The sequence below is a fragment of the Phlebotomus papatasi genome, chromosome 1 (assembly GCF_024763615.1).
Source record: "Phlebotomus papatasi isolate M1 chromosome 1, Ppap_2.1, whole genome shotgun sequence".
In the NCBI taxonomy this organism is placed as follows: domain Eukaryota; kingdom Metazoa; phylum Arthropoda; class Insecta; order Diptera; family Psychodidae; genus Phlebotomus; species Phlebotomus papatasi.
The window spans coordinates 108,267,795-108,290,655 of NC_077222.1; the positions used below are offsets into that span (position 1 = coordinate 108,267,795).

At 32.7% G+C, this 22,861-nt stretch overlaps 1 protein-coding gene across 14 annotated transcripts in view; it reads right to left on the reverse strand.

Moving 5' to 3' along the window:
• Positions 1 to 22,861, reverse strand: part of LOC129799131 (MAP7 domain-containing protein 2) — a 41,626-nt gene that overhangs the window by 11,450 nt on the left and 7,315 nt on the right. For 2 of the 14 annotated variants that reach the window (XM_055842783.1, XM_055842782.1), the window contains exons 2-6: positions 14,822 to 15,239; positions 14,617 to 14,744; positions 6,347 to 6,493; positions 3,043 to 3,198; positions 2,139 to 2,438 (exon numbers count right to left, since the gene is read on the reverse strand). In XM_055842783.1, the coding sequence (XP_055698758.1) occupies positions 2,139 to 2,438; positions 3,043 to 3,198; positions 6,347 to 6,493; positions 14,617 to 14,744; positions 14,822 to 15,239 (1,149 nt within the window). Of the gene's footprint in view, positions 1 to 2,033; positions 2,439 to 3,042; positions 3,199 to 6,346; positions 6,494 to 14,616; positions 14,745 to 14,821; positions 15,240 to 22,861 lie in introns of all 14 variants that reach the window. The other 12 variants (XM_055842787.1, XM_055842786.1, XM_055842791.1 and 9 more) reach the window with 8 other exon arrangements.

Sequence of the window (22,861 nt, forward strand, 5' to 3'; positions counted from 1 at the left end):
TTTAGTCTGAATACTGAAACATTTTGATTAGTAAAAAAGTCAATTATGATCTCCTTAAAAGAACAATTTAACAAATAAATTTGGACAAGAAAAATAATTAATTTTGAACAGACTTAAAATTAAATCCACAAAAAAATGAAAAAAATGTACAGAAAAAATTTATTCTGATAATTCGAAAATCGAATTTGATTTTAAGGAAATTTAGAATTTTCAAAGCACTGAAATCATTATTTCAATACGATAAATGTATAATGGAGTATGTTTCGTTTTCTCTAGTACGATCTCTAATGCTATTTTTTAAAAAATTAGATTCCCGATTTTCAAAATTTAACTTTTCTTCTGAACAAAATTGGTTTTTACTGCTTAAATATGTTTTTCTTAGTGGTGATTTTTCTATTTCTTAAAAATTATTTCACATTATTGATCAACACTGGTTGAAAAGATTAAAATTTATTTTATTTCTTTTTGGAAAAATAATTTTTACTGACTATTGGTGTTTTGAGGCGACAGTAATGAATTCTTTTGTACAATCTGAAACTGATTACTTTTACTGACCAAAACAATTTTTGTACTGACCAAAATCACAGAGTGCCCAAAATTGGTTTTTTACTCACTAAAATTTATTTTAAACTTTAAAGTGATCAAAATTTATTTTTTACTGAAGAAAATTGACTTTCTTTTACTGACCAAAATTGGTCTTTTGAAGTAATAAAAATAATTATTTTTCTACTGCCAAAATTGATTTTTTACTGATCAAAATTAACTTTTTTTCTGTAGAAAATTGATCTTCTCCCTGAGCAAAATTGCTGTATTGAAGAGATTAAAATTGTTTTTTTACTGACGAAAATTGATTATGTGTTGGTCAAAATTGCTGTTTTGATGTGACCAAGATTCATTTTCTACTGAATAAAATTGATTTTCTTATTGACCAAAATTGCTTATATTGAAATAATTAAAATTGATTCCTTTTTATTGAAAAAAAAAAGTATTTGCAGTGAAGTTTGAAATGTATAAAATAGTTTTTTCACTGACTAAAATCGATTTTTTTATTGATCAAAAATACTGCTCTAAATTGATAGATTGTTTTTTTACTGAATCAAATTAATTTTCTATTTTTTAACAAAATTGGTATTTTGAAGTAAAATTATTTTTTTTACTGAATGAAATTATTTTTAACTGATTAAAATTGTTCTTTGGAAGTGACCAAAATGTTTTATTTTTTACTGTTCAAAATTGCTTTTTTGAGGTGATCCAAATTGAGTTTTTATTGACGAAAATTTATTTTTTGCTGACCAAAATTGCTCTTTTGAATTAACCGAATTGATTTTTTACTGACTAAAATTTATCTTTTTACTGATCAAAATTTGCTGTTTTGAAGTGATCGAAATTGATTTTTTGCTGATTAAAATTCTTCTATTTAAAATAACAAAAATTTATTGTTTCCTAAAATTGTTGTTTTACTTATCAAAGTTATGATTTTTTACTGACGAAAATCGATTTTTTACTGATCGAAATTCAATTATTTTTACTAAGTAATTTTTTTAATTACTGATCAAAATCAACTTCTAAGACCTGACATGTTTAAAATACAAAAATATTTTTTTTTTATACTGCAAACACCCTTTCCGAACTTCTCGTGGAACTTTTAAAAATGAAACGGAACAAATATTTTTAAATTGTTTAAACTTTCCCAGTGAAAATCAAATGCTAACCGATTTCAATTCAGCTGAAAATATATTTCAGCTGAATTCTGCTAGCCTTAAAACGACGCTCGCGAGGTAGTGTCATTTTCTTAGGTTAGCACTTTTTGTTCAAGAACTGCTGACCGCTCAGCATATTTTTGCTGATCACCTCGGCAAAAATATGCTAAAGGGTTGTTTAGTTTTTTTCGCTGAAATACCAAAAACATGTCAACAAAATAAAAGAAATTGTGCGCTGCCCATTGCATACAAATAGTAGAAGTTTTTTTTTTAAATGCCTGAGAGAGAACGAATGATTGATTTTGTGGATGATTTGGGACAATAACAACACACCTGCTTTGTCAACAGAATCTTTAGCATTGTCCGCTTTCCTAACAGTGACGACAGCATCAATTTTCCTTATGCTGCCGCCACCAGATTTATCCAAATTGCACATACTTCTCGATAATTTCAGCGGTGATCTCCTCATTTGACCACCATCAGCTGAATGGTTCAAATTGGCTGGTGGACAACTCTTTCGGTACTTTGATGGTGCCAGATGAATCATACTCTTGGACATACTCTTCCGCTCTGTCGATCTCCCCTGTAGGTCACGCCCTTGGCTAATCGGTGACGATCCGGGCGATAGTAGGGCAATCTCCTGCTGTCGCTCCCGTTCCAAAATAGCACTTATATGTTCACCATTCCGACGGACAGGACGTGCCAATTGATCCAAGCGTGTCATAGAAACAGCTCGACCTTCGGATTGTGCATTTTTTTTTGTGTTTGCCAACATTTTTTTTTTGGTGTATCATTGTGAATTAAATTCACACAGAAATACAATTCACATTTAGTATATCATAATTTTCTTTTTGGTGGTGGATTAGACATTAAAGACAACAACAGTTAGTAAACACAATTTCCTTATGATGAAATTCTGATGTCAGGTTGATCATCAGAGAAATAATTGAGGTAGATCGCAATCAATCTTTTGTAATCCGTCTTTTTTCCGGTGATTTATGCTAAAACGTGACTTGCTTGCTTTCGAGCGCAATAATTTATGCAAAAAATCGTCAAATTGTTCTCACAAAATTGTCCTCCTCAAAATGATCTTTGTTAATTTAGACCTAACCTGATCTTTTGTTTTTTGTTTTTTGCAAATTTAGCACCCCAAAAGAATTAAATAAAAAAAGGAAAAAAAAACCAATAAAAACAACCCCAAAAAATCATCGCAAAAAAAACTTTAAAAATAAAGTGTTAGGAAGAAAATTCGAAGAAAAAAGGAAAATATTTTACAGCGATTTTTTTCTTTAGCGCCAATTGGATTCGTGTTTTTTTTTAAATAAAATAAATTAAATAATACCTGGACTCCGAGGAGTGTGACTACCTAATGAAGATCTAGAGCCATAATTGGTGCCATCACGAGGACTAGGAACAGTTGGCATTAAATCTGTTTTCCGTCTAGCCACACTGCGATATGATACTGGTGAATCGTTTGAAGTCACGATTCCGGCTCCGTCTACGGAGAAAACACACAATTTCCACCATTTACGATTACATTCCTTTTAGCATAAATTGTTTTAATTATTTTTTTTAGTCATGAGCAACATTCTTTAATCTCTGGTTAATTTATTTTGTTAAGAAGAGATTAAGAAATAAATAAAACAACATCTTGTCAACAATGGATTAATAAATCAAAAAAAAAAGATCTCAAACATGACTCATGTTAGAATAATAAAAAAAAACATTTAACATAGATCAATTTGAGAAATAAAATAAATTAAAAAAAGAAAAAGAAAATAGGAAATTATTGTGGTTTTTCATCAAGTCATTTTATCTCTCTAAACAAGTGTGAGTTTTGTTTTCTCTGTAAACGAAATCAATGGCACTTTGTACAAATATTATTAATGTTGATTTGTTTTGTATAAAGAAAAGCAAGAAAAAAACTTAATCGTTCTCTAAATGGGATTAACAAGGCTATCTATCGGTACTATAATAAGAAAGCGAATTTATCTTGTAGCAGAATTATATATATTCAGCGTTTTCATTCATGACACATTTCAGCATGCAATATCGAGCTCATAACCCCAGTTATAATGCCAATAATTCTCTTATTATACCAAAAGATTGTTTATTTTCCCGAAAAGTGAGGTTATAGTTGATCTAACCTTAAAAAAATAACAATGGAAAAATTCTAAGAACTGAGGTTAGGTTGAAAAGTTAGATAAGGGAAAGGCGGGCTAACTTTAGACGGCACAAGCTTCGAACAACTCATTTTTTAAATTTGTTTTTAATTCTAATTATTACATTTTAATAGCTAGTACAAGGCTTAAAATTTCCAGAAAAAAGCCATGGATAAAATCCTTCACGAACATAGAAAAAATTGAGTTATCCGAAGCTTCCCAGCGAGCACAGTTAGCTAAAAATGGCAGTGTTTTTAGCACATTTTTACTAAAAATAATGCCTTTTTTAGCTAACTGTGCTCGCTGGGTTAAGACGTCCGAATTAAATTAGAATTGGTTCTCTTTTCCCCCTTTTTTTTAAAATATTTTGAGGTTCGAATTTTTGTTAGGTTAAAATGAAAAATTTTAATAGGTTTTCAATCATCAGAATTCAATTAAAAAAAACAATTACAAGGCCCATTCTCTAATCAGAATCAACGTAATCCGGTCGAGTTCTCGACGGTTACATTTAAAATATTTTTGAGGTTATGTATACATGTAAGTTCAGCAGTTAAATGACTTATCCTGTGGTGTTTTTTGCTTAATAAATGAAGTATAACAGCATAGAATTCTCTGATTATATCTTTTCAATCTTCTATAAAACAAAAAAAATCTTGTATTATATTTTCGACACGTTGAACAAATTCAAAAAATCCTTCCGGATAATTAAGCGGGCATCTGTCATTTTGTTACCCAATCATCCGAATAACAAAGCGGGCACTGTAATTTCTTTATCAAATGAACAAATTATTGAAATTAAATGTTTATAAGGTAAATGAAGTATGTAGGGGAAAGTGGTCTGCCTTTGAACATTTATTTTCTCTTTTATTTCCCAAAGCAAAAATTCTATTTTGTTAATCGAAGTTTATAGAAAATAGTTGTATTGACTATAGTTTAGAGAGAATAGGGTATTTGCTTTGGAAGATAAGAGAAAAATTTAATGTATTTAATGAAGCTCTTGGAGGTTCATCCCAAAATAAAATGATGTAGTGTCATTGAAAGTTTCAATTTTGCTGGTTATGTTCAGCATAACCTCAAATTACTAACTAAATTCTTACCTAAAGAGAATGAGAACCATTAATCTCAAAACTCTGACATAAACACAGAGAGTTGGCTTATTTAGTTTTTAAATGTTAGAAGTTAAACAATTTTGAAGCTTTTTCTATTGGAAGTATTAATTGATTTTTGAAGGTTATGTTTTGCATAACCTTAGATTGCTTTGTATCTAAAGAAAATTGTGACCATTAATCTCAAAAATCTGACATAAACACAAATAATTAGCTTACTTAGTTGTTAAATGCTAGAAGTGCAAACAATTTTGAAGCTATTTTCATTGGAATTTCTTACGGCTTTTTGAGGGTTATGTTCAGCATAACCTCAAATTTTTGATTAACTTCCTATTTAAAAAAACGAGTACTATTTATTACAAAACTCTGGAACAAACACAGAGGCTTACTTAGTTTTTAAATGTTAGAAGTTTAAACAATTCTGAAGCTTTTTCCATTCGAAGTTCTAATAGATTTTTTAGGGTTATGTTCAATATAAACTTAAATCGATAAAATTAGCTTCTTAGGCAAGACAATGAGGTCCATTGATTACGAAACTCTGAAGGCAAACTAAGAGAATCGGTTAATTTGGTTTTTAAATGCTCTAATTCGAAAAAAGGCAGAATAAGGAAATGTCCTGCAATACAAAAATGTTTTTTTAAGGTTATGTGGTTTTAAATACGCTATGCTCTTTTAAAGGCACATTTTTTTAACTTCGGAATACAATTTTTTTAATTTTCTTTTTAAGGCCCCTTGATGCTAAAGATATTTATGTCCATATTGAAGAGTTTTGCCTACGCAAACGTAGAAAATTTGCTTCAATATGGACATTTCTCTATTAAGTAGAGGCCATAACAGTGAAAAAGCACAAATCTGGAACTGTTTTTAAAACTTGCTACTTAAAATAACTGGTACTGAATTTTCGAAATTTACGAAAATTATTTCTAGGTTAGAATTTTAAACATTTCAATAGGCAAACATATTCAATAAAATTCCTTTAGTTGAATTTCCAATAAACAAATTGGGGTTAAAAATTTCATTCTTGATCCATGCTATTTTAAGGTTAAAAATCTACCATAACCTCACATTCCGAATAACCTTTTGGATATGAGAATATGACTCAATTATAAACAAAATCCCATGAATAAAATAAGAAAAGGTATAATTTGTAAAAATCGGTTGGATAAAAAAGCATATCATGCTGAGTAGATTCTTTATCACTATGTATATATAGTTTACAAGCCAATGAAGAAAAATCATAAAAGGAGCATTTTATATTAACATATGTTTTGGCACAAAAGTCAAAATCAAAAAAATTATAACGAAGCCAAACGGGGTTGAAAAGAATTTTTAAAAGAAAAAAAAGAAACAAAAAAATAGGTGAAGCTTTCCCTCTCACCGTGATTAGAATTATTGCTTCCCGGATCATCGATATTTATTGAGGGTCCAGCTATTGATAACTGAAGTTTTTTGCACGGACGTCGCTCATCATTTGCATAACCCCAATTAAACACTTCATACATTGAGTTGGACGTTCGATGGTAATCTGTGTTTTGGTGTTTTATGCGAAAGACTCTCTTGTTAATTTTCTTCATTTCTTTTTCCTTCTCATCAACAACATCAACAATAAAAAAATGAATTTCATTTCCAATTCAATGTAAATGTTTGTAAGTAGTTTGGCAAAAGAAAATAGAAAATGTAAGAAAAAATAATCATTTTTGAGATGGATGAAAAGAATGTTACAAGAAATCGATCTAGAATGATTCAGAAAAAAAGTAGAACAATGATCGAAATGATTATGTACATGATGTCATAAAATTGTTGTGTCCACAAAATAATATTGCTATCTCTATTAAATCAGTCGATAAAAAAAGTTAAATAAAGAAAAAATCCGGCATTCCCAATTGAGAAAGATAAGATAGACATAGACAATAAAAAAAAATCAGTGTCGTTTTGCTTTTGTATTGTAAAATTTTGTGATGAATTAAAAAAAATGCTCTGAATTATTGATTGATATCTCTTGAGTGTCTTTTTTTTTAATGGATTTCCAAACATTCTCCACGGGAAATTTCAGTATTTTCGAAGCCCACGCAGAAATCTCATAACACGTCGTTTGTATCAGCAATTGCATTTTGATTACTTTTTAAATTGTGTTTTTTAGTGTATTTCTGTTTCTTTTTATTGTGTAAAATTCACAGAGAAAGGGGGAGCATAATAAAAGACCAAACAGAGATAGAAACAGGGCCTTCAGGAACTTCTCGAAACTTTTTTTTAAATTTATTACTGGGTAGAGGTCAAGTGGCGAGAGATATCGACTTTCGGTTTTCGGGGACCCTCCCATATACCAAGGGGTTTAATTTTTCCCTTGAAAATGGGAAATTCCTTGGAAGGAATGCGATCCTTAACGCATGTGGAACGTGTGGAATGTAAGCTTTCCTTCATAATAAATCAAAGCGCAAAGAAATTTATTTCTTCCTTCTACAAGCGGCAGCCTAAGCGTCATTAAGGGCGTAGCCAGGATTTCAGAAAGAGGTGGGCTAAATTTGAAACTTAACTTATCCCTAAAAGAAACCGTTTTCTGAACGCAAAGAACAAGGGTTCCTTCAAGAGTTCACAAAAAAGATTTTTTTACTGTTCGAACTCCTTGGAGAGAGCAGTATAATCCTTCGATTTTTTTACCCCCTCCAAAATTTCCACCTTCCACCTCCCGGAGACCACTTTTATCAACAAATCTTCGTGTTTCAGACGACTTCTGAGAAATGTCGTCACGCTGTTTGTCTGTCCGTCCAGCTGTCATCAGCTCTAGAGGCCAAACGGTAAGAGATTGCGACTTGGGATCTTCGGGGGACCCCCCCCCCATAAGTCGACCTAAGGATCGTTAACATGCCGCTTATTTTCCCCCCACCCCTCCCGACAATCAAAACTGTGTTTTTTTTTTGGGTTACTCGAAAACGCGTCGACGTTTGAACAAATACGAAAATACCGTTGAATTATTCCTATAATAACGCTTTTTCAATGTCAAAGATTAAAAAGTCTCTAAAGAGCGTATTTCTCAACCGAATGGTATCACTTTTGGGCTCGTTAGAAAGGTCTTATAATTCCTGACAAACCTGAACCGATTCCAATCGGTTCTGAATCGGTTCATAACCAATAACTAATTTTTATTCGAAATTCAATTATATTGCTTCTGAGGTGTATTCTGAACAATGTTTTGAGTGATTTATAAATTGGTTCAAATCGTTTCTAAACCGGTTATGAACCGATTATGAACTTATAAGTAATTTTTGTCCAAAAATTACTTAAGAAGACTTTTCCTTGAAGAATTCGGCGGGGAACTGATCAAAAATTAAATAGGAAATGCACTTTACGCATTACAAAAACTTTTTTGAAGATTTTTTTTTTTGAAAATTTAATACTAAAGCCTATTCAAAAGTCTATTTGTAGATTAAAAAAATATATTTGGGGATTTTTTAGAAAGCTCTTTAGACACAACAAAAGATATTCCAAGACAGTAAAAGCGCCTTGTATAAAAATGTTCTTAATGCAACCTGAATCTTAATGTTTTTCTATTATTTTTGGTCAGCAGCCCTATCTTCGCTCACATCTATCAAAGTAAAATCTAACATGTAAATTTATTAAGTCATTAGGGAACTATATTAGTGAATTACAACTAGTGCTTTTCAACAAAATCTTTCCATGGTTCCAGCGATTTCTATTGTTTTTAGATAAGGTTTCGAAACAATTTTGCCCAGAAATATCTTTGACCTAAAAAATCGCCATTTTCATTTCTTAAATTTTTTAAAGTTGAGCTACATTAGAAAGCTCAATAGAAAGCCAATCAGTAGTGAATTAGTAAAGCATTCGTAATTGATTAAAATTTGAAAGGGAAATGTGGTACATCCAGAAACATCAGGAAGATCAAGAATTCAAGAAATTGGACCCGATTTTATACAAATTTGAACAAATAAGGTCGACAAATTTGTTAGTATGTTTATTATTGGAGGCCAAACGATCAGAGATATCAACTTTTGCCCCCCCCTCCATTAAAAATCTCTGTTTGCTTGGTATGTAATCCCAAGAATTTTTGTGTTTACAAATTTTACCCAAGTAGAGACATGAAAAAAATCCTGTCTCCAACCAGGCTTGAACGGGGGCCTTTCGCTGTCTAGGCGAATGCTCTACCAATTGAGCTATGGGGGCACCGGCTCTGACTATCTTTGCCACTGATCTCAACCAATTGCTATGTGCACTTCTTGATGATATTTTCTCGTTTTATTTATTACCCCCTATCCATCTTTGCTTAAAAACGATTCTAACGAATGTCTTTAATTTTTCAGCAATGACAGGAATATTCGCCATTTTGATTTTTTCAAGATCAAAGTTAAACCTCTGTTTCGAGGGCTTATTTCTCAACCGATTTGGTAAAATTTGGGCTTATTTGAAAGGTCTTGAAAATTTCTCTCCTTTGCAACAAAGAATTTAATGGTTTCGCGATGCTTTATGAACCTGCTAAGTAAAATTCATTGAACGCTCCATTTCCTACGGTAGAGCATTCTTCGAGCGTTCCAGCTTAGCAACTAATGTTTTTGTTCTATTTCCTGCAAAATTCGTGAATATAGGACGTTTGTTGACGAATTTTTTGCTCTGTGCTTCCTTAACTCTTCCGGCAGAAAATCTTTCAGGCCTTGGACATACTCTGGCTTCGAACAATTTTATATTTTTCGCATATTCCTTTAATGAATCTGACCTGGTGGGAATATATTGCTTGAAAAATAAGTCAGCTGCATTAAAGATATATGGGAAAAATATGAAGTGTTCGAAGCCACAGTATACGCGAAGCCTGAAACTTTTTTCCGTAAATACAAAAACAAGGTAGAACAATTGCTGATACAAATGACCCGATATTGAATTTCCTTCCAGCTGCATTGCATTCCATAAATGAGATTCCAGAAATTTACACAAATCCCCTGATAAAGACATTGTATAATGCCCAGAAATATCTTACAGTCAGCCTTTATCAAAATTTAAACACCAACCAGTCTCGTAAACTCAATAATGTGGTTACAACATCGATGATTCACAATATTGCCCATATATTGTCTCTTGCCTCAAGACTTAGCCCCTTCTTCTTTCATGTGACAATAAGTCATTGTTCCGGTCATTCAATTAAGATCTCTTGAGTAAGATTGCTTATCGATCAATTTTAATTATATTCTATCGCACTATTTCCTCCACAAAAAATATATAAACTCTCGATTTTGCCACATTTTTTTCTTCATAAATTTTGTATATTATCCATTTTTTTTATTCAGCAAAAATTATTGTTGGAAAGTTGATTTTCAATGGGCACAAAAATAGTTCAAAACAATCTCACATACAGTTTAATTTTTTTTTTCACCATTTCTTCTTTCTTTCTGCTCCTCTCTCTCTCTCTTTCTGTATCTGTACCATTTCACTTTTGAGATTTGCAAGAGATATTTATAAAACAAAACAAAACCAAAGAGTAAACGAGAGTACCTACATTTTGTCTCGCTGCATTTGCAAGAAATGAAGAAAAAAAAACTAATAAGAAAAGAAAAAGAAAAATCCATGAAGGAAAAGTTTTGCAAAACTTTGTATTAACTTTGAAAGAGAATCAAATGGGAAAGTTACAATATATCTTTGCAGCCGTAGAACAATTCCTATCTGGAGAAAGAAGGAGCATTTATCTTCGACACAAGACCACTCTTTCGTGACAATGCGTCATCGTGATTGAAAGAGTGGTTTTCACACGATTTATAGTCGGTTAAAGGGATAAAATGTGTGATGTCTCTGGCGAAGGAATAAATTGAGAGAAGGAGCGAGGATTTCTCTCTGGAGTAAAATTGATGATTCACCGAAAGTCAAAGTGTTTTAGGTCAGGTCAAGTAAAAGAAAATATATATCGCTGAGATTTCCCTTAAAATTCATACATTTTCGATTCCCATGTGGACTTTTGAGAGCCATGGCACGAAGATCATGATAAATATTTCATTTTATTTTTCTTCATCATCTTCACAATCCATCCCAAAATCAAAATAATGCTTTCAAAATGAAAGAAATTTCAGCAAATGAAGAGATAAAATCGCGAAATCATACGATTCACCAAGAAAAAAAAGTGGGTGAAATATGCTTCGTTGTCGCTTTTATCTACAATGTTATCAGGGGTCAAGGAGGAAATATCTGAAGGGAAAGTGATGCTGAGCAATAGTTCTCTTTTTTTCTTATTTGCCGGCACAGCAAAGGTTCTTTTCTTGCGAAATTGGCAAATCATTCATTAAAAACCAATAAAATTAGGGGACGGTGGGTAGTTTCACACACGTAGGGGAAAGTGCTCTCCCTTCGAACGTTTATGCCTTCGAATAATGTGAGTTTTCTTTTAGTTTTCCTAAGAGACTTACCGTGGTATCACACTAGGTAATTTCACATTAAAATGTTAATGTAATTCACATTAATTGTTGCTGATATGTGTCCTAATGTGCAACAATCCACCTTCCATCGTGATATTGAGCAATTATAGCAATGTGTCCTGACTAAATCAGCGATTTCGAGAGGTTCATGAAGTTTTAATGAGCAACTTTTCACTTTAGCTTCAATGTGAAATTCCCTAGTGTGATAACTGCCTTATATATTTATTGCTATCAAATATTAGTTGGCTTATCATCAATTTTTGATAATTCCGTGATAATTTAGTGTAAATCTCTTACGAAAAACAAAAGAAATTCACATTATTCGAAGGCATGAACGTACGAAGGGAGAGCACTTTCCCCTATTACTTTTTCGAATTGTGCTGCATATTTTTAGATAGCAAGATAAACCAAAAAAAATACAGTCAGTTTGAATATGGTTCATGTACTTTTCACAAATGAGTCCTGAAAAACAGTTCAACTGCGTGAAACTTCCCCGGCCTCCCCTACAGATAATCTGTTTGTATTGCGAAAAGCATTTAATTTCCTTTCGAACGAAAAAATAAAGCATAGAAATGAAAATTGTTAAGAAATTCTTCAATTTTAGAATTAATCCAATTCTAATCTACTCTCAAAAATGGTCTTTTTTAAAAATATTTCTGAAAAATTGTATTTAATTTCGCTAGAAAAGTTAACAAATTAGAAAATTTTGTATAACGAAATCTCAAAATCTGTTCGTTTGTTTCAAGAAAAATTAGCAAAAAATAATAAAGAATCAAAATTTCTTCATAATTCAATTAAAATAGATTCTAACCTCAAAAAAAAATCTTGTCATTAAAAATTTTTCTGAATTGCTTTGATAAATCTGTGAGAAAACTTTAACCTTGCTGGACCAATGAGAAAATTTCACGTCAAACTGATTTTGTAAACTTTATTTTTTAATTTATGTTTTCTAGGTTAGGTCATACATAACCTCAATTATATTATAGATTAAACATATTACCAAATAAGAAAATCAGATCAATTGCGGGCTGTACACAAAAAATCGATCCATTGAGCTATATTTTTTAAACAAAAACATTTCACAGACACAAACCACTATTTGATTTTTTATGGTTTAAACTAGACTTTTGTAGTTTTATAATTTCTCATTATTACTCTCATCCTTCTCCAGCCCCTACAAATAACCAGGGGAATAACATTTCCTATGTTTCCCATATGTTTCTAGCGCACCGAAAAAACTTTTGAGTTTATTAGCTGTTTTCTGTCATTGTAAATGAATTAGCAAAAAATACTAATACAAAATAAAAGACAATTTAATAACAAAGAGACAACCGAAAACCCCAAAATGGCAACCTACGTAGTTTTGAAGATATCTCATGAAATGTGTACGAAAACAGGAAAAAAATTACACTAAAAGTGGTCGCATTTTTCAGAGCTAATGTCACCCCCTGCAAATAACCATATTTTTAAATTATTTCTAAAAGGTTCTGTAGATTTCTTTTTTTATTTTCGAATATGTTTTAAACTTTAGAGGTAGTCCAGAAGAACCAGGCCAGGAAATTCGCTATTCTGAATTATCGAAGATCAAATGTTAATCACCTTAGATTAGAGGGCCAAATTTTTCAAACAATTTGGTTGAATTTGTATTTCTGAAAAGGTCTTGAAATTTCATATCCGGCTATATCAGTTCCAATCGATAATGAATTTGTTAAGTAATCGTAAATTATTAGTTTTTCTTGAATAAACCTTTTTATTTACGCGTAAGCATGTTAATAATGATGTAGCTCTACATCCCAGAATAACCAGTCCGATATCTGGCGGACATGGATTTGTTCAAGATCTGGCAGACAAGAAAAACTCTCCTAAATCTAGAAGACATGGATTTGCTCAAGGTCTGACGAACAGAGAGAACTGTTCGAGATCTGACGAACAGAGAACTGTCCGAGATCTGGCGGACAAGAAACTCTCCTAAATCTGAAAGACATGGCTTTGCTCGAGGTTTGACGAACGGAGAACTGTCCGAGATTTGACGAACAGAGAACTGTCCGAGATCTGGCGAACAGAGAACTGTCCGAGATCTGGCGAACAGAGAACTGTCCGAGATCTGACGAACAGAGAACTGTCCGAGATCTGACAAACAGAGAACTGTTTGAGATTTAACGAATAGAGAACTCTCCGAGATCTGGCGAACAGAGAACTGTCCGATTTCTGGCAAACGTGGATTTGTTCGAGGTCTGACGAATAGGGAACTCTCTGAGATCTGACGAACATGGATTTGTTCGATGTCTGACGGAAAGAAAACTGTCCGAAATCTGGCCGACTAGAAAATTGTCCAAGGAGGGAGTGAGAGTTGGGAATTGGGGGTTCTGTACTTTTGAGGAGTGTATAACTGGTTGTTCTGGGATATAGAGCTACGCAAGAACATTCTAAAATGTACGCTTCTCAGCCAGTTTCCTAGTTCAGATTGTTTTCCGATTTGTGAATGAATTTAATCGGTAATAAACCGGTAAATGACCAAAAAAAAACTTGCGAAACGTAATTCACGGAAACCTCTATCCCGTGAAAAGGTATTTAAATAATTTTCAAGTGTTAATATTTGTGTTTTTAGAGAAGTTTCATTAGACGAAGGCTATCATTTTAGGCACTAAAATTATCAAAATACAGCAGTTGGAATAAAAGATATGTCTACTATTAGCCGAGACTCAAATCGCATAACATTAAAAATCTTGATAGGTACTGTAAGCCGAGGTTCAAACCGAGCCATCATAAAAATCAAAATACCTTTTTATGGTTCTGGTTCAAATAACATAATATTTCTTACTCAATACTTTGGTGTTTTAGAAAAAAAGAAAATATGTCTAACTATTCAATGGTTTGTGTCTTGGGTTTATGTGAAAAGTAATCGATTTCGGATTATAAAAATTTTTCACCTACAGAAGTTTTCGTGCACAGCACTAAGTTATCAAAAATGTTCCTGAAATTCTTAGTAACTTTCAAAATAATTAAGAAATATTCCAAATTTTTTCAGATATTTCCTCCTTTGGGTCAAAAAAAAAAAAGTAGAAAATCAAATGAGAAAGAAAATGGGGATTCTCTGTGGTGAAAATTTGTGGTAGAGAAAACAATGAGAATTTCCATCATTTCTCCACGGCTTTTCACCGCAAAAGGTGGTCTCTCTGTGATATGAAATTGAATGGGGGAAAAAGACAAGAAAATTTGATTGACATGCATTGAAACATACCTTCACGCTGTCGATCGAGTGCTGTTGCTGAAGTGGCTCGTTTTTTCGGTGCCTCATTTAGCTCTCGTTCTGAACTGCGACGAGTCAAAGGAGCACCAGAATATGCAATATTGCTAATAGAAGTGGCCCTGAAATTTCCAATCTCAATTTTAGCTTTGGCGGTTCCTGGAGAAAAAAGGAATTCTTCTGGATTTTTTTTACATACCGTCTGTGATTCCAGAACTGACTCGGAGAAACAGTTCCCATTTCTCCTGGATCCAGCAATCTCGGTGTCGATGATCCAAAGGCAAAAACAATGGAGCTTCGTTCATTGCGACGTTTCGTCTCGAAGCGTGCTTCACGCTCCTGATTTTTCCTCAATAGATATTCACGTCTCTCCCGTTCAGCTTCCTGAATTGCCCTCTTTCGCTCCTCCACCTGATGTCGTCGGTCCGTATCCCGGGATCTTGATTCTTCGAGACGCCTTCGTCTCTCCTCCTCCTTCTGCTCCCGGAAACGCTGAGCCGCAAGGGCATGAGCCTTGAGCTCATCCAACTTTCGCTGTCTCTCCTCATTCTGACGTTCTCTCACCATCCGAACGCGATCTTCACGCTCCTTTGCCGCTTGCGCTGTTTCTTTTACCGCTGCACATGAGGAAACCACACGAAAAAAAAGGCCAAAAACACCATTAAAAACGTGACACATTTTGACTCATCTCTCAATTTCTTGGCATTCTCTCTCTCTCTCTCTTCAAAACTCATTGAGAAAATTGTGAAAGAAAAACACATGACGATATATTAAATGCCGAATGCAATACAGTTCGCTTATTCATTCAGTGGGCGATTCCAATGATTATGCATTGTTTATTTAAAAGGCATCGGATGTGTAGGTTGTATTAGTAAGTTATTTAAAAAGAGATGAATTTCTTCAGAATTTTCCTTTTGATGAACAAAACACATTTCAATTTGTCAAAAAATCAAATAATACTTCACCCATTGGCACATAAATGACTCAATAGTAATTTTTTTATGGCTAATTGATGACCTCAAAAATACGTCACCAATATGGAAATTTTCCTTTTAGTACCGCGCCGCTTCACAGCGGGAAATGCAAAAAAGAGTTGACTCATTAAAAGCCCGTAGAGATGTGCCACAATTTTGAATAATTATGAATCTTGAAATCTTTCGACTAGATAGCAAATTGTTATTAAAACTATTAAATCTTTGATAGATAGCCAAACTGTTAGAGATAACGACTTGGGGTTTTCGAGAATACAGGGTTTTCGAGGCAGTATTTCACTCTATCCTGCCTAAGGGATGCTTCAATTTGCTCAAAACGGGATGAGAGCCATGTTTCAGTGAATTTTTAATCAAAACGTATACTTCATGTGAGCAACTCATACCCATTATGAAGTAAAGGGCTCTATACTTTGAAAGCAGTTTTCGTCGAAAATTGAATTTTTGACAGAATTTTGACGTTTCCGCTTACAACACTGCAGATAATTTCTTTTACAAAGAGATATGTAGAGACTTTTAGCCAATATGTAAGAATAAGCAGCCTATGTAGAACATGGTTCAAAAATGGAATAGACAATCTTGTAGAATGTAGATTTTTGGGAGACTATTGTAGAAAGCAATTTATCTCTAGAGGTTTAATCATATGAAGAACCAGTGAGCGTCGTCCAACGTGAGGAAGTCTATCATCAGGTGAAAGGACAAGATATCTTTGGAACAACAATGAGATACCTTGCAGAGGATGCAACAAAAAATATATTGGCACTACAAGACAGCTCCTCAAGAAACGTATCCAACAGCATAGGAGGGATTGTAGGCCGCTCATAAGAAATAACCAAGCTATTGCAACTACACTATGTGCATACTCCGCAAATACAGACCACATCTTCAAATTCGAGGACACAAGAACCGATGGGGGTGACATTAGCTCTGAAAAATGCGACCGGTTTTAGTGTAAATATTTTCCTGTTTTCGTACACATTTCGCGAGATATCTTCAAAACTATGTAGGTTGCCAATTTGGGGTTTTCGGTTGCGTCTTCACTATTAAATTAGCTTTTATTTTGTATTAGTATTTTTTACTAATTCATTCTACAATGACAGACAACAGCTAATAAACTCAAAAGTTTGTTCGCCACGCTAGAAACATATGGGAAACATAGGAAATGTCATGCCCCTGCAAGAACCATTGATAAACACAAAAAAACCGGAAAACGGATAATTTTGAAGGTATGACACATAAAAATAAACATCCCAGCAACGATAAACAAAATACAAGACATTGAGAATTTGTCAGTTCTTTATGCCGCCCTCATTGAGGCGGAATGTTCAGAGTCCCCGGATGAAACCAGTATGAATATAAACTTCGAACCTGTTCTCAAAGAAACCCATCAGAGAAGAAAGAAAAGTATTTACTACAACCAAAATTAAGACAGTAAAGTACAGTACGACTCCGATAGTCAATCCCTGAAAATTTTAAACACTGTGAAGAATTATATAAAATTCCAGGTTTCATGTTAAATTTTTAAACAAATTTTGTTAAGAATCAGAGACAATTTTTGACGAGTGAAATAGTAACTGCAACAATTAATAACTTGAAATATTGCATGTCTATAAGAATCAAATGTGTTGACTCTATTGGAGTCGTACTGTATTTTAAAGTTTAGTCCCCGAATCCCATGCCCTGTGAATCCCTAGACCTCCTGACAAAGTCTTCACGACACTTTTTGTAAACTTCATAGCCTAGGCTACAACACTCTAAAATTTGATCAATTTGCACAATGCCGTTTTTGAGAAAAATGAGTTTGAATTTTGACACTGTCGCAGTGCCACCTGTGGTGACTTTTTGAACTTTTATCTGAAAGTGCTCATAGAGACGAAAACATATTCCAAAATTTAGATCAAAATGTTAATTAGAACCGGAGATAGAGGCTGGTCAATTTTCGAACTTTGAACCCTTATAGGTCGAGTCAGGGGTTATCGATCGACTTAAGTATTTTTTTGTTTGATAGTTATAATCTATGGGTACAACATACTAAAATTTCAGCCCGATGCACAATGAAGTTTTCGAGTTATTTAACTTTGGAAATTTAACATTTTTCTTTTTAATAATAGCGCCCCTAGCGATAGTTAATGAACTTTAGATGTGAAATTCGATGTTTTAAATTTTAACAATTAGAACCGGTGTTATGGTCATTTTAAGAATTTTTTTGGAGCATTATAGCTCGGATCAGGGGGGGGGGGCAAGGGGACCTTAAGTTTGATACTTATCGATTTATGCCATTGAGGCGGAGCTATTGAGAAAACAGAAAAAGGGGGTGTTCAATATAGCGGAAGGAGGGGTAGGGGGCGGGGTCAATGCACTAAGTGGCAATTCTCATTCGATATATAACCTTTTCCGGAAACCGCAAGTCGATATGTCTCTTAGTTTAGGATATATTAAGCTCCAAAGAGAGACCGGACGGACGGACGGACGGGAACGTTTTTTAGCCATCCATATACATGTTCGTGATCAGGAAGTAGTCAAACACATTCTGGCAAAGTTTGGGGCCGATCAGAAGACGAGATTTTGTTAAGATTATAGAAGGTGAGATTGTTAAGAATCTCACCTAATATTATGGGTAGCGGACCATATCTCTTTCCGGATCGTAACCTGCGAGTAATTTTTATTCAAATTTAATTTTTTAAAGATCTCGGTTCTCAATAAGAAATGCATGGATATGGATGTTTGATTTATAATTTTTTTTCAAACCAAAAGATCTTAGGAATTAGCCTTCAAATATTTTGTATGGAATGTAATGTAAGACACACTCACGGCTTAAATCGAGAGACGGTTTAACGTTATTATAATCAAAATAATGAGCAGATTACATATCTATCAGTTTCTGACTAATTTGTTTCTCGGTTTAAGTGAAGAAGTGGCTTAGTTAGTGGGAAACTGATGGGAATTTAGTCAAATAATTATTTGGATTATAATTACGTTAAGTCGTCTCTCGGCTTAAGTCGTAAGTGTGTCTTGGGCATAACGTTTTCAAAAAGTGTTGCAAGGTTTAGCTAGATGCTGGCAAAAATTATTTTAGATTTACATTTACCCGGAAGGACCAATATTATTATAATTCCAAATATTAAAAAACTCCTTTCTTGGTAACCCTCTCAAGAAAATGAAAAAGTTTTGCTATTTACTGGAGTAACAAAAAAAAGCAAAACCAATCAAAAATTAAAAAATTACACCTAGCCTAACCAGACTTACGTTTTTCAGTAGTTTAATCAGAATATTTCTAACTGTCTCTAGTCTCTATTGTTAATTTAATATAAATGTAGGAAATTAAAATTTTATAGAGAAATAAATGAAACTTCATTTTACTAAAAAAAACACAAAGGAACAATATCGGCCAAAAGTTTCTTGACAAAATTACATTCGAGAAATAAGGTGGAAAAAATTACAGAAAAAATACTTTTTAAAATTTTTCTTTTTGCAAATGAGTTTCCTGTAATCTATAGATGTTATTTATGTACTTTAAAAAGATTTAATTAGTTTTATTTCATATGAAAAATGATTGTTTTTCCAAATTTGATCATTTCTCATCGGCCAAAAGTTTGTTGACACATTTGAAAAATTTACTCAAAATTTATGGTGATGAGGCACGAATATATCTAAAAACGCTACTGGCTGATCGAGAATTTTGACTCAGAGGGTTGATAATCGCATTGTAAGTATATCTGATAGTGATCCATCATCAATATGCCTCATCATCATCAAATTTTTGGTAAAATTGATAATAACTTTATTTTTAAGCTAAACAATAATTTTAAAATAATCCGGTTTGAACAAGAAAAAGATAAAATAGAATTCGTTCTACATAAAAAGTGGAATTTGTGTTCTATAAAATGTTTTATATTTTTAAAGGGTACTTTTTATAGAAGGTGGCTCAGTAAAAAAATGTGCAATAATGTTCTTATGCAGTTTGAATTTGTCTTAAATGAAAAACATTATTCACAAAGATTTATGCGGATGCCCTACAAAATAAATACAATACAAAAACAAAATTCTTGTCTGAAATATGGCTAGATTTTGTTTAAAGAAAAATACTTGAATAAAATATTTGTATTTTTTTTCAATTCAATTAGATGGTTTGTCACGATACGTTTTTTTTGAAAAGAGGTTTTTTAAATAAAAATCGTCATTGCCTTCTGTAATTTGTTGAAAATTAAAAAAAAAAGTTGTATAGTGATATAATGAACAAATTTGAAGTTTTCCCAGAACGTATTTTTTAGAATCAAAAGTAATATTTGCTGCAAATGGTTCAATACGACAGTAACACTTGATTCCTTCATTTAATTTCTTTTTAGTTGAGTTCATTCATTAAGTTTTTCAAGAGTTTGGAAAGATCTCTGCAATTGGGATAAATATTTCATAAACTGAGGGAGGAAATGCCACTTCAAGTGAAGTTGTTAAATTTTCAACAGAAGGCCCCTATTCTTGAGTGTCATTTAATTAAATAAATCAGCAGGGTATCTTATCTTGAATCTCATAAAAAAGTACTTCTATATTTCCGAAAAAAAGCCAAAATAATGCATAAATGATAAAAAGTCTTAGAGAATATTTTGATAAATTTCACCTTCATAAAAATTAGACAAGATAGAGAGAAAAAGCCACATTTCTCTCCCATTCCAGTTCATTTGCTGGAAAAATACAGAAGGATATATTTATAGATTTTTTCATTGGCACTCGCACTCATGTCGACAGCAGCAATGACGTAGTAGACAATTACAGTGTGACCACAAAGAGTAAATTAGATAGTCATTGAACTATATTTTGAGCCATTTTTCTTGCCATCAAAACTCCCCATAACAATAAACAAACATTGTAAAAACTATTTGAACAAAGCCAAGATTCTCAAAGAGATTGCAATGAGCTTGACCGCTTTACATTCAAGTTGCTCTTTTTAAATGGGAAATGTTTACTCTACTTTATTTCTTTTTTTTTGAGATGACGACTCGAAAGAAGAGAAGAAATCCGACAATTTTCTGCTAAAAATGTTTCAATAGAAAATTTTGCACGAAATGTCGCAGGCAAGTGGAGAACATGACTTTTACATATGCGAAATAATCTTATGAAATCACAAATCGATCGATTGCAGAAAAGGTCTCTCTCCGTCCACTCAGAAATACATAGAAGCCACTTCGATGAGGAGACAAATTAACATTTTATTGCTCGAACTCCAAAAGACTGAAGTGAATACAATTCCTTCACTTTGAGTTAATATTAATTGCATTGAACGGATTCCCCATTGAGAATTACATTATCATAGAATTTTTCTGTGTATTCTTCTCTTTGTTATCGGTGTAGAGGCTAAACGGTTTATGATATCGACTTTGAACCTTTAGCAAAGACCCCCTAAAAAAAACTCTTGATTTTTTTAAATAAATAATAGCGAGTTGGAATTTTTTTACTTGAACTCCAAAAGATAAAGGGATAATCGTAGTAATGTTACATAGTAAAAATTACTACGATTATCCAGGAAGCAGCACAATATTGTAGTAATACTTCTAATGACTGTCAAGGCAAAAAACTGACTTTTCGGCAGAAAATTTAATTTTACAACGATTATCATTTGAATTTTTGGAAATGCAATTAGAAAATTTAAACTACAATTCCAAAGAAAGAGCGATATCCCGTAGTAATCTTACATAGTGAAAAGAATTAGTATTATTGTCGTAGTATAAGGGTAACTTCAAAATTCACTAATGCACGGGACTAATCACCTAGGCAGGGCATGCCTCAAAGCTGGTTCGCAACAATAATTAAATAGGGTGGAATCACCACTTCTCGCCAGTACCCCACTTTTCGCCACTTATATTGAAATCGCTATTTTTCGCGATTTGTGAACTAAATGAGCCGCAAAGTTCTTTGTATTTTTACTGCTGCTACGTATAGAGTCAAAAAATAATTATTATTCGTTTTAGATTTACGATTTTGAGCACTTTTTAGAGTAATATTTTAAGCAAGTGCATCGAATGCAATATTTCTTACCAAATATACTGTCATCAAATTTTTATCAAGCAAAAAATACCTTTTTAGATCAAGAGTTTGTCAATTGAATATTTAATTACACTTGTGGAATACATAAAAGTTGTATTTAGTTAATTAATATTTCATTTTATATTATTTTTATATAAAAATTAGGCACGGCGAAAAGTGGTAATATTTTGGAATGATTTTACCACCTGTCGCTGTTTTTTTCAATAGGCGATGCTAACTTCACTTCGCAGATTGTCAGTTGTCAAATCTGCACTGTTTACTTTCTGCAATAGACCTTTAATTCAGGCCTGAGCTAAAATAAAAGCCGAAGTGAATTTGGTGGTGCCCGTTCAGATTCTTCGAAGTGCCGCGAAAATTCACGTAGAGAAAATGAGAGGTTTTTTTTTAATGTTAAAATTGCTTAATTCCATAGAGTTAAGTCATTTTCACATGAAAATCCTTTTAATAATTTAGTTGAATACAGTTATTTGGATTAATTGTAAATACTTGTCGATATTACAACAAAAATATTGGGATGAAATTTTGAGCTGGAAGACTCATATTCTTTTGAGCTGTCCCAAAATTCAGGATAGGTTTGAGAAAAACCCTTTTGTACAACACTATTTTGCTTAATAAGGAATGCAAAAGTATGTATTCCAAGAAGGGACACGACCTGCTAATAAGTATAAAGTAGAGAAGAAAATATTTTGTGGCATTTTAGAGAGTTTTTGCAACCGCAGCGCCGCCAGACGTTTGTCAAGTGAGTTATTTGTGTCTCTATCTCTCTCTCACAGTTGAATTGCGCGCGATTTAAGAACTTCCCATTTGAAGTGATATTTACATTTAATTTCTTTGTATTTCTGCAAGATTCAAGTAAAAGGGTGTGTAGTGAAGAGCTACCCGTCTTCTGACAAAGATATCAAGAAGACAATTTCTTTTTATGTGAGTTTTTCTTTCTATTATGTTTTTTGACGCAAATATATTCATCATGGCACCATAAATAAGCGAGATTAGTGTTACTAGCACAGCTATCTGCAATTTCCATTAGAATTATCACTCAAAATTTCCGATATTACACGACTTTTAACGAGCACAGGATTGCTTTAATTTGATTTCTCAAATAAAAATGAAGAAAAATCGTTTAAAGCGAGTAATAATAAGATGATCATGAGGAAAAAGAAATGCTGAATGTATTCTTTTTTGTAACATTGCCTAAAATAATCGAGTTTGGA